This window comes from Vespa velutina, chromosome 2, assembly GCF_912470025.1.
Source record: "Vespa velutina chromosome 2, iVesVel2.1, whole genome shotgun sequence".
NCBI lineage: Eukaryota > Metazoa > Arthropoda > Insecta > Hymenoptera > Vespidae > Vespa > Vespa velutina.
The window spans coordinates 16,624,108-16,641,286 of record NC_062189.1 but is presented as its reverse complement, the minus strand read 5'-3'; the positions used below and the strand labels follow the sequence as shown (position 1 = coordinate 16,641,286).

The window sequence follows — 17,179 nt, the reverse complement described above, 5'->3', positions numbered from 1 at the left end:
GAGAGAGAGAGAGAGAGAGAGAGAGAAAATTAAAAAACCATAAAGATTGACAAGTTCGCGCAGATAGAAGATATATTAATATGAACAATCGAAGTATATTAATTCAATAAGAAAAATTTATCCTGTTTTGATATTTTTCTTTGACTGTCATTACTTTTATCTACGACGTACGCGATACGCCAAACCAATTTTGACAGACAGCGTGTAAGAGAAGGAAAGAGAGAAAGAGCGAGTGAGGGAGCACGAGAAAGAGAGAGAGAGAGAGAGAGAAGACGTGCGAATAAAACAGTGACAGAAAGAGAAAGAAAGAATAAGAGGAAGAGAGAGTGAGAGAGAGAGAGAGAGAAAGAGAGAGTGAGCAGTGAAATAGAGAGATAGAGAAAGAGGGAAGAGAAGAGGAGTGGGAATGGAGAACGCCATGCGTCCACCGCTACCACCCCCACCACTCAACATGCCAGAGAGTGCGAATACCGAGCAGACTGTCACCCACGTCTTGACGTTTGGTATGTGTTCGATCATTCTTCTTCCTTCATCTTTTTTCTTCATCTTATATATGTATGTTAAATACGCTTTTATCATCTCTTTATATATATATATATATACATACATACATACGCATATGTCATATTGTAACCGTGGCTTTTGCATTTATTATGAAACGGTTACAATGTTATAATGACTTGTTTTATACTTTCTTTATGAGAATAAGAGGAATATATTTACAATGAAAATAAATATATATATATACGTATATATTTATATATATGTATATATATATATATATATATAATATACTACTTATATAAACGGGAATTTCGGGCTTCATTTATTTTCATACCTATCGATCCTTACTGAAAGTCTTAACTTTCGATTTTTATAGGTTATGAAATGTATGGAATTAAAAGCTATGTTGAAACGGATGAATTGCAATGTATATGTGTTTTAACTCGTATCGACATCCTCATGAAAACGTCAGTTTCTCTCTCTCTCTCTCTCTCTCTCTCTCTCTCTGTCGAGAGAGAGAGAGAGATATATATATTCTACTTAAATTATGTAAGATTAGATTAGAGAGTACAAGTCGATATTTCTCGCGTGTCGTTACTGCTGCTGCTGCTGCTGCTGCCGCTACTACTCATACAATCGTTATTAATCGTCTATATATATATATATATATATATATATATATATATATATATATTTTATATATATATAAAAAGAAAAAAAAGAGAGAGAGAGAGTAGAAAAAAAAGGAAGAAAAAGCAAGTCGAGATCGAACGTATGGTAGTAGTCGTTTTTATCCGGCATTATAATCCGTGATATTTCCTATTGCGACGTAGCAGTATTCATGTAATCGACCTTCGTAGGAAAAAGGACACAAATATTCTTAACTTAACCTCTTTGTCATTTTCACTAATTTCTACGTCCTACGTTACTAATATGTATATATATATATATTTATGTATGTATATATATGTATATGTATGTGTATATATATTCATATATGGATATACTACGTAAGTATTTACTTATGTTGAATGTCATATATAAAACCTATTTCGTTTATTTCGTCGATTTCGAAGAAAGCTTGGAATATGAAAGAAAGACATAACCTTTAACTGCTACAGGTATAAATGTCTTTTTGATGACTGTCCATTCTTTCGATATCGTTATTTAACTTGTTTTATCGTCCATCTTTCTTGCTAGTGTACGTATATAATAAAAATCGTACACACACACACTTATTGAGATACATATATGTAGGAATTTAGGGTACGTCACTCAATTGGAACGAATTATATCTCAAATCATATCATATTTAATATAATGCGTATGCATGTTCACTTTCGAAAAAAATAAGATATATATATATATATATATATATATATATATATATAAATAATATGTAGATATGTACATATATAATATATATTTATTAGTTATATATTATTATATTTTGTACAATATTTATTATATTATAGATTTTATCTATATCAAATGTATATAATATTTATTTATTTACGCGTTTAAAATAATTTAAGATAACGATTGTAGAAATTTGAATTCTTCCGTTTTTTAACAATGGCGTATTTCATTATGGCGGACATAAAGCGGATATATTCCGTCGAGTCCTTTGGTATGATGAGTGGAACGTCGACGGGACTTCGGATCCGTGTATGCAACGTGATCACGCGTAATTAACTCTTTAATGATTTTGCGCATCGAATAAACCACACGAGCCATCGGATTTCGATGATAAATTAATGAGTCGAGATACGGTAAACCAAGATGGATTCGAGAAGCTTCCTTTCATTGACGATTTGAATTAAGTCAAACGACGGTATTATTTTTATTTTATTTGTAAATCATAGTCAATTTATATATATATATATATATATATATATATATATATATATATATCTTCATATATAACATATTTATTATAACCTAAATTAAATATCATAGTAATAAAATAAATATTATATGTAGTATATAATATTTATATTTTTTTAATATATTTACTTTATTATATATATAGTATTTATTTCTTATCTAGATATTTTTTTTTTTTTTCTTTCTTGTTAATATTATTGATCTATTCTAAATGCGATTGTATATAAGATACATATTGTTAGTGTATGCAAATGATTAAGTTCAAAACAGATAGCATGAATCCTTCTCGCGAACAAAGGGCTCATGCGAATTACTAAGTCGATTGTTTCCTTTAGTCGAGTCATATATTATGGCCCTGGGTTGATTCACTTCACTACTGAATTTCACCCTCACGGTAAATCCCAGATATAAACACCTAAACCCATTAACACATGAACATATAAACACATACGTGTATACCATAAATAGATAGTTCGATAGATAGATAAAATGAATGTTCCTAACGGTCTGACAAACAAATTTTCTGGAACTTTTAGAAAGTAGATGACTCACGTTAGCCCTTTCTAAACATAATAAAGCAATATATATAATGTATGATATATCAATTGTACATAGTAGTTATTGTTAAACTTTGAAATAAGAAAACTCGATATTTTCCTATCGTTTTATCGTGCAATCCAATGATAAAATCCGATAAAATCTTGATTAATTTTTAATTGTATTACGTAATACGAAGTAGGAACGCTGTTAGAGAGAGAGAGAAAGAGAGAGAGACACACACACACACACACACACACACAGAGTAGAAGAAAGATAAGACAAAACAGATTTTAGTTAGAATTACTCAAGAATAATTTTCTAGGTTCACACTGGCTCTCGTGACCTTCAGAATGAAGGAAAGAGAGTGAGAGAGAGAGGGAGAAGGAGAGAGAGGGGGAGATTAATCTCGAACGTTCGTCGATCTCTCTCAGAGTCTAGCCTTTTCGTTGATCATCGAATTTACATTTCTCGATCAGATATATTCATTTTTATTATATCCGATCAAGATATTTATATTCGTTTAAGAAGTTATTAAATTCAATGGAATTAATAGTTCGTTCGTTTCAATGACAATTTATAATAAAATTTTAAGAAAATTAAAATTTACTTAGCAAAACTCTCGTCGAAGAAAAAATTAATCGTCAATCATATTTTGTCCTCTGTACATTTCATCGATATTAGGTGAACGTAAAAATTTTCTTTAAACTATTGTAAAAAATCAATTGATCTATTTTGAGATTCAGTTTTAGTCTAATATCTATTTGTCAAATTTTATCGGTGTTACCAGTAAGTTTACATTATAAAATTACAAGGTTAACCACTAGAAACCCGTAGAGGTTTCGTCGATAAGAAAATAATCGATTTTTGAAATCGTTTAGGTTCTTTTTTAACCCCTCCCCCAAAGACTTTGGACAAGTCCTGTATTTATCAGTAAATATGTCATCTATATTTTTTAATGATAAGTGACGCGATAATACGCCGCTTTTGATGGATTAGAAAAAAAAAAAAAAAAAGAAATAGAAGAACTACAAAAAAGAAAAAAGATCTATTTCAAGTGGTAGGTAAAGATCGATCGTGTTCATAATGAATTAAAATTTAAACGATCGCGTAGCGGCGGCTTGCTGAAGTTGGCCCTGAAGATCGCGACTAGCACACGTGTGCAAAATCCTAAATATAGAAGCTCGTGCTAGGAAGGTGTTAGATACGATCCACGAACGAATAATAATCATCTCTAAGGTTACATACATCGTTTGTTAAAATAGATTCCTTATTCAGTGCCGATCTTTATCTATCTCCAATATCTATAGGAACAGTATCTCTCTCTCTCTCTCTATCTCTCTATCTCTCTATCTCTCTCTCTCTCTCTATCTCTCTGTCTCTCTTTCTCTCTCTCTTGTCGTATTTTAAGAAAGAGAGAATTTTTATTAGGAAGACCAAAATGTTTTTGTAATATTGATTATTTTATATTACCCACATATATATATATATATATATATATATATATATATATTTTTTTTTTTTTTTTTTTTTTTTTTTTTTTTTTTTTTTTTTTTTTTTCTTTAATTCTTTCTTTATATTTTATTTTATTTTTTTTTTTTTTTCTTTATTATTATTATTATTATATATAAATGTGCGTATAATTAATGGTTAATAAGATTATTAAGATTATTCAAATGTCGTAAACAAAATCCTCATTCCGAACTTTTGAACGAGCAAATAAATAAATGTTTTATTTTATTCTATTCTACTCTATTTTCTTTTTTTTGTTTTTTTTTTTGTTTTTTTTTTCTTTTTTATTTTTTGAAGAGAGAAGGGAAAGTTCGCCATGAATATAAGAATGAGTTTCTTAAAGTGACAGGATGAAAATGTCGAACTTTAATCCCTGCTGTTGTTCCTAGCGTGATTTTATGAGTTTAATGATCTCGTTCGAGGAAAAGCATTAGTTAGCATGAGTCAGGCTGTTTACGAAACCTCAGTTTACCTCAAAGCGGTATTACTATGGTGTCTACTTGGTGTGTGCTGTTTACTTTGTCCTTTAACTCTCTCTCTCTCACTCTCACTCTCTCTCTCTCTCTCTCTCTCTCTCTCTCTCTCTCTCTCTCTCTCTCTCTCTCTCTTTCCTTCTCGCTCTATCTATCTATCTCTCTCTTTCCTGTGATACTAAGAACATTTTATCGATCTTTTTGCATCGACTATGTTTAATACGTTTCTCTTATAGATATGTGTATGTATACATACATATGTATATATTTTTTTTATGAGTATACATAAATATATACATGATCAACCAGTATACACAGCAGTATTTTATCAAATTAAAAAAAGTGTGGCTTTGGATGTTTCTCTTACGATCTTTGATTGTCCTTAATCGATTAATAATATTGAATTTTTATAGAATCGAATTTGTCATATTTTATATTATATAGAAGGACGGCCATATTTAAAGCATTAAAAAGTATTTTTGTTACAAGATTTATTTATTTTTTATATTTTTCTTTTTTTTTTTATTCTTTTTATTTTTTTATCATTTTTTTTTCCATACATTCATTATTCAATGCTACAAATAAAAATATTAATTTGTTTATAGGTATATTCAGATAAGAATAGTTCGTAGCATTTTATATGGTACACCATTTATATATTTATAATTCTCAAAATTTTTTATATTTACTATATTGAATATATATATATATATAAATAATTTTGTATATTATAAAAATCGTAGTACAATAAATATAGTATATAATTGTTTAATAAATTATTAAATAATAAAAATTGTAGATGATACAAATTATTAAGGAATGCAAAAACGAAACATTTTTACACTTCTTATTTATTTTTACCTCTATATCTATTTTTATATACTATCTATTTTTCACCTATGTATATGCATATTTATGGGTGAAATTCTTCCTTTCCATACTTTCTTTTTCTCTTTATCGTGTTTTCATAAGTATATTGAAATTCATTATATCCGGTAATAGCCGAAAAGAAGATATATTGTTATTTATCTCCTCATTTCAATGTATATGCTAATCTTTTCAATTAATTCGAAGAATAGAACGAAAAAGAGAAATCTTCTTTGGAACCGATTACCGGTATATTAACTTTAGAAAGACATTTTAAAATCATGGATTAACCGATTATAGATTTATAACTTTACATATTTCAATTCTCGACCTTCGTATGAAGAATTCTCTTCAGAATATTACAACAGAATATTTTTATATTTCATAGAAATGAATTAAGAAATATACTTGTACATACATATACATACATACATGCATAATATATATACATATTTGAAATCCAATAATTCAAAGTATAAAATATTGGAAAAAAGGAAAAAAAATGTGTAAAAAAAGAAAAAAAAAGAATAAATATGAAGAAATGTCGTTAGGAAGTTTCTCAGTTATTTTCGAAATTCCTATAAGTTTTTTCTTGAAGAAATACGAACAAATAAGACTATAGAGAGAGAGAGAGAGAGGGAGAGAGAGAGAGAGAGAAAGAGAGAGGAAAAAAGAAAGAAAGACAAAAAGAGAACAAAAGATTTAACAATGGTACACAACGTAACGGTCGTCCTTGATGCTTTGTTTCTCTGGACGGTGAACTTGAATTGAGAATGTTTTCCAAAAATAGAATGAAAAGGACGTTCTCGTATGAATAACTAAATATTTTTAAACTTCTCTTTCCCTTTATGTATATATATATATATATATATATATATATATATATATAAATATATACATATGTATGTATGTATGTATCTATGTAAATATTAGAAGAGAATAATCGTAATACAATATTAGATGAAAGTTCAATTATTTTTGTTATATAAATTATATTATACCTTATTATATAATGTTCGTAGAAATGATATAAATGTTACTGTGTGCGCGCGCGCGTTTATGTGCGTGCTGTGTGTGTGTAATATCGATTTTGGAATAATCGCACGAAAGCATTATTAAAGGCAGATCTTATGTAAATGAAATATTAATACAAATTGATCAATACGTACGTTTAATTAATCTCGTCAATTAATGATCTTAACCATTATCTCTCTCTCTCCCTCTCTCTCCCTCTTTCTCTCCCCCCTCTCTCTACATATATATATATATATATATATCTATGTATATATATATATATACATAGATATATTAAGAGACTAATTAAGAGAGAATAATCCTAATACCATATTAAATGGCATATTCAATTGATATTGTTATATAAATAATTACATTACAAATAATTACATTATATTACATTATATATATATATATATATATATATATATATTACGTTTACTTATGTAGAGAGATTAGCTGCAAAATATGTATTTCGTAGAAATGATTTAAATTCGTCAACGTGGAATATTGATTTTTAAATTATCACACAGGGGAAATCATTTTAAAGCTATGTAATCTTTAGATTACAAATTGATCAACGTTTCAATGATTAACGTATAAATACTTTGTAAATATAATTGATCTGTACAAATTAATCATCTTCTTAAATAATTATCTGTTAACAATTATCTCTTTCTCTCTCTCTCTCTCTCTCTCTCTCTCTCTCTCTCTCTCTCTCTCTCTCTCTCTCTCTCTCTCTCTCTTTATTTTTCATTAATTGTAAATGCATTTTTTTTCTTCTACAAAGTTTTTTTAATATTCTACGAATAAGAATTACATATGTATGTTGAATATATCATGTCAATTAATGATCTTTTTCAAAGATTATTTTTCTCTTTTTTTTTTTTTTTTTTTTTTTTTTTTTTCTTCATTAACAGACGATATTATAAATGCAAATCACAGTAAAAAGTGGTAACAGTGCCTACCCACTGTCCTTAAACCGATAGAATCTCATATTGCAGCATGTCAAAATTGAAAACACGTTAATCCTAGAATATAGTCCATCTTTGTTTTGTTTCACCGTCCTACGCTGGGTCAAAGAAAATGGTAGGGTAGTAGTAGGTGGAGGAGGAGGGCGGAGGCGGGGGTTGCGAAGTAAGAAAAAAAAGAGAAAAAAATTTCTGAGCTTCTCTTTGCAAAATTATAAAAGAAAGTCTCATAATATATTGACTGTGAAATAGGACTGACTAATTCTATTCCGACTAATTCTAATCCTTCTTCCTTTTACCATTACAATTCTAATCGTCGTATATCTTTGATTTTTAAAATCTAATTACGACGATTAATATAAGTTTTTCATCGAGCCATAATAAAATTTATTGTTGTTATTAGGTAGAATAAGTTAAAATCGTGCGTCAACGTTTTAACATTGAAATTATAATTTGATGACAAAATTGTTCCCTCTTGCATTCTTTATTCATCGATTAGTTGACCTTGACTGATTAATAAGCTCAACGTTCAAAAGATTTATATATATATATATTTATTTATGTATATTTATAGGATGTTATTATTAAATGAATACGTCAGAAATTAAATAAATTATTTGTATCGAGGAAAGAAACGAAGCGAAATATCGAAGTTCACCAAGAAAAAGAGAAAATGATGATGTGGAAGAAAGAGTGAGAGAGAGAGAGAGAGAGAGAGAGAGAGAGAGAGAGAGAGAGAGAGAGGGGGGGGGGGAGAGGTTTCCACTCTGGCAAATTATCTCAATTATTCCGACACCAATAACAGATATCCCCAATTGAGATTGTTAAACGAGAAGCTTCAGTTTTCTTTTCTTTCTTTCTTTCTTTCTTTCATTTCTTTTTTTATTTCCTTTTTTTTTTTTTTTACCCCTCACTCCATTATTTACGATTTATAAATTTACCATTGACTCTACGCCTTCTTATTTTTTTTTTTTTTGTTTCTTTTTTCTTCCTTTTTTTTTTTCCTTTTTTTTTTTGTTTTTTCAACCATTGTTCTTACGCGACTCGAATGTCTACCAATTGCGATGAATTACGCAATTTTAAATCGAAAACATGACGTACGTGCGGTGTACTGTTTTTTCGATATGTAATAAAATGTTATTGATATTTCATTTCGTTGAATAAAGAAGAAGAAGAAGAAGAAGAAGAAGAAGAAGAAGAAAAAAAGAATAATAATAATAATAATAATAACGATAATAATTGTGAACAAAAGATAATTTTCCATTCTGGTATAAATATTTTGAAAGAGAAAGGAAAGAAGGAAGAAAAAATTGCGCTTTCGAAAAATGAAAGAATGAGCGGTTATTGATATTTAATTGTATTAAATAGAATAAAATAAAATTAAATTAAATTAAATAAAAAATCAAATAATAATAATAATAATAATAATAATAATAATAATAAAAATATTAATAGTAATATTTATGAAAAAAATAATTTCAAGTCTCGTATAGGCAAATTTTTCGAGAAAGAGAGAGAGAGAGAGAGAGAGAGAGAGAGAGAGAGAGAGAGAGAGAGAGAGAGAGAGAGAGAGAGAGAAGGAAAAAGCAAGTGAAGGAATAAAATCAAAAACAAAAATTGTTCATTTCCTTCGTTAATATGTATTTGTATATTGTTAACGTTTGTGCATGCGTATGTAAGTGGTTTTCCTGGAGGCCACCTGGGGAGGGCAGGGAACTTGACACTCGGAAGGAACAGGGGAACCCTAATCAGGACTGACGAGATCGTTCCTCGTAATGTTCGTTCAGGAAGAAGGGGTGAATGAATATTCATGCTAAGGACACGGCCCTGGTTGGTGCCGTTCGGTGTTTTCACCAACGACGAATTATACGACGACGACGACGACGACGAACGTGAACGTGAACGTGAACGTGAACGTGTCCCTACCGACGCCTTTCATATACTTTCATGATTTATCGAGTTCCACTCGATTTCGCAGTTTATCCCGCCTAACGATAACGTTTTCGTGCTGCTTTTATACAAGCCTCACTTAACTGAATTTATCGACGACGGATGAGAAAATCTCTCTTGCGTCATGTGAAATTTTCGTTATTGTTTTGTTTTGTTTATTTTATTTTATTTTATTTTATTTTATTTTATTTTCATCATCGTATTAAACTATTGATTATTAAATTTTTGATAATAAAAAGAGATAAAGAAAAAAAAAAAAAAAAGAAAAAAAGAAAAAGAAAAATTGTTTGTCATAAAATGTTAGACACACATTTATAGATACGGCACTGTAAGTTCCCAATCGCATTGTAAATATCTATATTTTGAACAATTATAATGCGTTAAAAGTAATGTCACAAAGAAAGATCGTTTTGTCTTATTTATAAATACGGCACTATCGTTTCATTCGTAAATGTTTCGTAACAAAAAAAAATATATATATTTCATTAAAAGAAAAATATATATATATGTATTAGGTTGTCCGGAAAGTTCGTGTCGATTTTGTCATTACGTTACCTACCAGAAATCGGCACGAACTTTCCGGACAACCTAACATATATATATTTCATAAAAAAAACTATATGTACATATATATATATATATATTTCATAAAAAAAATATATATATATATGTATAAATATATATGTATATAAGATATAATTCAATAACGATCTCTAATTTTGTAATAAATGAAAAACATATGATCACCGTTTGGTACGACACTGTCACTTCGCAAATTGCTGCAAATTATGCAACGAGGGCACGGGCTCTCGGTTGAGTCGACACTGTCGTCTTCGTTGCCGTGTCTCTTTTTCTTCTTCTTCTTCTTCTTCTTCTTCCATTATTCTGAAATTTCATTCGCGTTCATGGCCAATCTCGCGACACGAAATATAATATGAAAGAATCACGATCGCCGAGGGACTTAGGTTTCTCACACAGTACGTACGTGTACATGCACAACATAAGAGAGACACAAAAGGGGCGATCCCGTTCTTTCGAATCGTTTTGCATGCCTGATGCTCGTAAAGAGGGGACAACTCCGGTGGATTCGTCGAACGACGTTCATTAATCCTACACGTACGAAGCAAGCCGTCGTTCAGATTCACGCTTTGCGGACAGGTGACTTTTATTCCGTCATTTTACTCGGAAACGTTCTACGAAGTATCATTAGAAATTAATTCGTTCAAAACAAATTAATTAATAATTATCCCCCATGATATGAGGAATTTTTAAGAAGAAAGATAAACGAGATATCATTTAAAAAAAAAGAAAAAAGAAAAAAAATGAGAAAGAACATGTATAATACAAATATCGAATTTAATTACGCGTAATATATTACAGTATGAGTTATTATTGATGAGCGTCTCGAAACATCGATTTTATGCTCGATGATATAAGTTTTAAGGAGAAATAAAAGAAAACAAAAAAAGGGGAAAAAAAAAGAAAAGAAAGAGAGAAAGAAAAAAATAGAAAATAAAGTTCGGGGCGACAGGAAAACATAGATACGTCCTTGAAGCGGACCTCGGTGTTTTCCAAATCAGCTGTTAGCTCGAAGCGGTGAAGGGTGACTCGTTGAGTCGGCGGTGGCAGAGGCGGCGGCGACGGCGGCAGCGGTGGTGGCAGCGGCGGCGGCGGCGGCGGCGGCAGCGGCGGCGGCGGCTCTCGATGGTAGGGAGAGGGACGACGTCAGTCAGTCAGTCAGTCGGCAACGAGCCTTCGTACGGTACGCATTGTATGTTCGGTAGTTCGCGTATACAAAAACATTATATTTACCTTCTTTATATTTATCGTTGTCAATCCCATCATCCATCATCGTCATTATCATCTATATCATCATCCATCATTGTTGGTTAGCAATTTTTCCTTCCCATCCCCTCCCCTACTCCCCAGCCACCCTCCCCTGCTTTCCTTTTATCTCAATATAATATCTGAATACCTAGAAGGCTTACAGGTTGGCAAACTTTTTACGAACGAATTATTGCGCACGTGTTTAAAAGCCTTACAACAACTTTCATCTATATAATATCTATCTACCTATTTATCGTCGTTGTCAGCGAAAGTGTGACCCAACGTGGTTTTTAATCTCAATCGGCTTTCCGTCTTGTTGCGTCTTAATATAGATAATATACATATATATATTAAAAAAAAAAAAAAAAAAAAAAAAAAAAAAAAAAAAAAAAAAAGAGAGAGAGAAAAAGAAAAAGAAAAATAAAAAGAGAAATAAATAAAAGCAACTTCTTTAGAGTTTTAGATTGTCCAGACACAACACCGGAAGAATAGATTATAAAAGAGATTACGTGCTCTCCCACGCGTGTGTATGTGCGTGTACGTGTGCGTGCGTGCGTGCGTGCGTGCGCACGCGTGTATGTGTATGTGTGTGTGTCGTGTGTGCGTGCATAAGTACATGTACGTACTTTGAAAAGTACCGATAAGAACACATTCTGATATGGATTAGATGAAACAACCTGATGAAAGCTCTTTAAAACGGAAAGAAAGAAAGAAAGACAGAAAAAGAGATAGAGAGATAAAGAGATAGAGAAAGACAGAGAGAGAGAGAGAGAGAGAGAAGTATCTCAGTTAAAAATAAAAGCTCAGTGGACCAACGGGAAGATCGTATGAGAGGATTCAAAGGAGATAAAAAATATTCCAATATAAGAAGTAAGAAATTGTCGAAATAAAAGAGAGAGAGAAAGAGAGAGAGAGAAATAATATCGTACATGTATGTATATTTATATGACAAATCTGTGAGAAGGTCCAAGGTCAAAGATCGTACTTGCAGTGTAATCTCTTCTCCTTTTTTTCCTCCCTCTATCTCCTCCTCTTCCTCCTCCTCCTCCTCCTTTTACTTCTTTTTCTTCTCTTCATCCCTCTCTCCTTCTTGTACCCCACCTTTTCCCTCTTCTTCCCCTCCTTCTGCTTTTCTTCTTCTTCTTTTTCTTTCTCCTCCTCCTCCTCCTCCCCTTCTTCTTCTTCTTCTTCTTCCCCCATCACCACCACCACCACCACCACCATCTTCTCTTGGATCGGTCGACGGCGTAGCGGCGCAACGAGCATCGCAACGAAAGTGTGTCAGTAGGATAACGACGAAGGCACGAAGCACAACCTCATCTCTCGTCGTAGTCGTATTCGTCGTCGTACTCGTCGTAGCCGTCGTAATCGTAGTCGTCTTCGTCGTTCCCCAACGGCAACTATATTTCGTTTTTCTTTTTTTTTTTTTTTCCTTTTTTTCCTTTATCCTCTTCGAAGCGACACTTTTACACGAGTTTTTTTATTTTTTCCCTTTTCCTCGTCGCGTGTTGTGCCATTTAAACGGCAAAATAACGTCCGAAGAAATTGGAACACGTCGGCAACGAATTACTATCACATATACAACTTTATAACTACCACTATTATCAGCATCACCATCACTACTATTACTACTACCTACTACTACTACTATTACTACTACTACTACTACTACTACTACTACTAGTACTCATTGCAGCTATAGTATTACTACAGCTGCTAGTGTCACTGTTGCTGTTTGTTGCGCTGCTACTACTACTTCTACTACTACTACTGCTACTACTATTATTATTATTATTACTACCAACATCACCGCCATTGCTATTACTATTTTGTTACAGTAAAAGAAACGAGAAAGAATTCGTTACGACACGTTCGGCCACATCGTCTAGAATCGAATTTCAATTCGCCATTTATTTCTTCCCCCCACTCCTCCTCTCTCCCCCTCCTCAACCACCCACCCACCCACTTTCGGTTCGGTTCAGTTCACTAACTCGCTTCGCTCGCTCAGTTTTACTTCACCTTTACTTTATTTTACTTCTACTTCTATTCTATACTCTCTACTCTACTCTACTCTACTCTACTCTACTCTATTCTACTCTACTGTATTCTACTTTATTCCGTTCTTCTTCACGTTCTCTTCTTGTAGACAGTTTTTCTTTTTTTCTTTTTCCTTCTTCGTTTTATCTCTCGTGTCTTCTTAACATTTTTGCCATTTCATCGTAAAGAAGAAGAAGAGATAAGGAAGAAAGAGAAAGATTTAAGAAGAAGAAGAAGAAGAAGAAGGGATAAGGAAGAAAGAGAAAGATTTAAGAAGAAAAAGAATCACGACGTCGATGTCACGGCGGAAAAAGAGCGAGTTCCTTCGCGAGAAAGAGAGGGATAACGTTGTTGCGTCATGATCGTAATCGACGAGAGGCGTGACATCAGTAAAAAATAATAATAATAATAATAATAATAATAATAATAATAGTAATAATAATACATCGTACACGTATACGAAGCGACACGTGAAGAAAAAAAAAAAGAAGAAGAAGAAGAAGAAAAAATTAGGACGAGAGAGATTTATAGAGGTGTGCGATTAATTTCTTTATAATAATTTCTTTTTTTTTTTTTTTTTCTTTCTTTTTTTCTTTTTCCCTTTTATTTCGCCTACAACCCTCTCACCCTTAGCCCCCGCCTCGATCCGCTCGCTATTTTCTTTTCTACAGTCTATGTTCCTTGGAATCGGAAAAAAGAAAATAGAAAAATTGATTCTATCGATTTTCAAATTTCCCGCCAACGAATTTGTCTCTTTGATCATTCCACGCACACACAACACACACGTACACATGTAGATATATAAAAAAATATATATATATATATATGTATATATATACATGTTTATATATATATATTTAAGGAGATAAACGATCAACTAGAGAAAGAAAGGAAGGAAGGAAGGAAATAAATAAAGAAAGAAAAAAAAGTAGTAATAATAGAAATAGAATTACTCGATTATTAATAAATTAATTCGTTATAGAGTGCAATTAATTATTTCGATTTTAACCGCCCATCTGTGTGCTCAGTGACGTATCTACAAGATTAAAGAGCTCTAATATCGAGTAATGAAAATATAACGAAGGAAGATAATTATAGAGAGATAAATAGATAGATAAATAAATAAATAAATAAATAAATAAATAAATAAATAAATAAATAAACAGATAAATAAATAGATAGATAGAGAGAGAGAGAGAGAGAGACAGAGACAGAGAGAGAAAAAGGGACAAGAGAAGAGCTCAAGAGGAAGAAAAAAAGAAGAAAAAAAAAAAAAAGAGTCAAAAGGAGTTCGAATTGGCGAAATATGTTGAAGAGAAGGGGAGCATCGAACAAAATGAAAAATCCAGAACATGAGAGTGGTTATTTCGAAGATGGTAGTGATGGGAGCGATGTTGAGGTTAACGTTGAGGAAACGATAGTAGATGAAGACAGGAAATGCGGTTCTGCTTGTTACGGCCTTACCAAGGCCATCCACAGCCTCGACGTCAGGGACTCTCATGAACACCTTGCCAATGGCTACGAAGACCGATCGAACGGGGGTATGTCTTATTTCACTGTATCTATTTCCATCTCACTCACTCACTCATTCATTCATTCATTCATTCATTCATTCGTTCGTTCGTTCGTTCATTCCTTCATTCATTCGTTCATTCATTCATTCAGTCATTCGTTCACTCATTTATTCTAACTCATAATTTTCTTATTATTTATTTATTTATTTAATTTCTTTTTTTTTTTTTATTCATTTCTATACATGGATTTTTACTATGGACATAGTTCTTTAATAGATTTTTACTATGGACATAATTCTTTAATTTAATAACACGATTATATCTTATTAATCGATGTATTAATTGTTAAGCAAGTACTTGCCAAAAGAAAAAAATTGACCAATTAATTGTCTCCTTATTGACTTATATATAATATTTTATTGTTTTTGTATTTCCGTTTCATTATCTCCTTTCTTTTCTTTTCTATTTGTTTATATCAAGAAAGACGGAGATAAGGAGTACGAGCAGATATTTGTAAGATTAGATGAAACGTCGTAACTTTGATAAACAGGAATAATCGAGCGTGATCTTGATTATTAATCGAAAAGAAATCTTTAATTTTCTCGGTATAAAGTTACTCTAGTAATTTCATGTTTTTCTTTTTATTTATTTATTTTTTGTTTTTGTTCTTTTTTTTTTTTTTTTTCGATTTTTTTTCCCTCTTTACGTCAAGATAGACGAAGATAAGGAATACGAAGAATACTCGTCAGATTATGTGAAACGTAACGTTGATAACTGGAAATAATTGACTTGTCGATTTTTTCTTTTTTTTAGTTTACTCTTTTTTTTTTCCTTTTCCTTTTCTTTTTTTTTTTTTTTTTTTTTTTACCGGTAAGGTTAAAAAAAACGAAAGTGAGAAAGACAAAGATGAGAAATACTTGAGAATATTATGTGAAAGTCGTAGAATACAAGTGATTTTTTTTTTTTTTTTTTTTTTACATGCCTGTGAAAGGAAGGATATTCAAGCCTAAAAATTTAAAAGGGTGGTCGGAAGGGTCATTGAACTTTTCGACGAAGCCGGAAACGTTAAGTAGACGCATGGTTACTGCCGCAGTGTCCTAGAATGTGTCTTGATCGATTTGATATACTATCCAAAATCTCTTGACTAAGAATTTAGTTTTATCAGAGATGTACGTATGTACGTAAGTGTGGGATTTTACGATAAGTAATGGGAAAATTTTTAATACGTATCATAGCAAGGTTCTTCAGGTGATTTTTGTTTCCTTTTGTTTTCTTTTGTTTTTTTGTGTGTGTGTGTGTGTTTTTTTTTTTCCTCTAAAAAAAGATCGATCGACTCACCCACTCTTTTTCTCTCACCCGCGAGACTATTCAGGCTAATTCTCTTTTTTTTTTTTCTTTTATTTTTATTTTTTTTTTTTATTTTTATTTTTTATTTTTATTTCTTTCTCTTTCTCTTGATTTTTTTCCCGATAGTAAAAAAAGAAAAAAAGAAAAACTGACAGAAAAAATCTATGTACAAGCTTTCTCTCGTAGCTATACATGGTGAAAATGAAATCACGAGAAAGAATTGTACTTGATGGATTTATATATATATATATATATATGGACTTTTTGTTTCCGCTATGTATTAAAAATTTTGATGAATTTTTTTTTTGACCGAATCAATATTACACACACACACACACACACACACACACATATATATATATATATATATACACACATAGAGAGACACATACACATGCACGGAATATTATACGAAATAATTTAATAATTATTAAGGGTGAAAGAAATTATTAAATAAAATATTAAAAATCTCTATTTCAACGTCGTCCTTTCACAATTTATTATATATTAGTTTACTCGACGTTCTATGATAATGATCGAATCTTAGGAATATTATTATTCCTAGGATTATACGAATAATATAACGACCATGTTGCTAACGTTCGATATAATGTATTGTTTCAAGGTCAAACATTAGAAACATTCTTAGCGAAATAGACAACATGCTTTGAATAAAAAGTATTTTTGTACGAAAGCTGTTATCAGAGTGTTCTCATTTTCGAGAATATATATAAATTCT

General features: G+C 31.1%; 1 protein-coding gene across 4 annotated transcripts in view; it reads left to right on the top strand.

Moving 5' to 3' along the window:
• Nucleotides 1-160: 160 nt before the first annotated feature.
• Nucleotides 161-17,179, top strand: part of LOC124946887 (ribosomal protein S6 kinase alpha-5-like) — a 58,311-nt gene continuing 41,292 nt past the window's right edge. The window contains exons 1-2 of one of the 4 annotated variants that reach the window (XM_047488265.1): nucleotides 10,488-12,412; nucleotides 14,442-15,120. In XM_047488265.1, the coding sequence (XP_047344221.1) occupies nucleotides 14,886-15,120 (235 nt within the window). In that variant the 5' untranslated portion in view covers nucleotides 10,488-12,412; nucleotides 14,442-14,885. Of the gene's footprint in view, nucleotides 504-10,487; nucleotides 14,113-14,441; nucleotides 15,121-17,179 lie in introns of those variants that run through there. The other 3 variants (XM_047488266.1, XM_047488264.1, XM_047488267.1) reach the window with 3 other exon arrangements.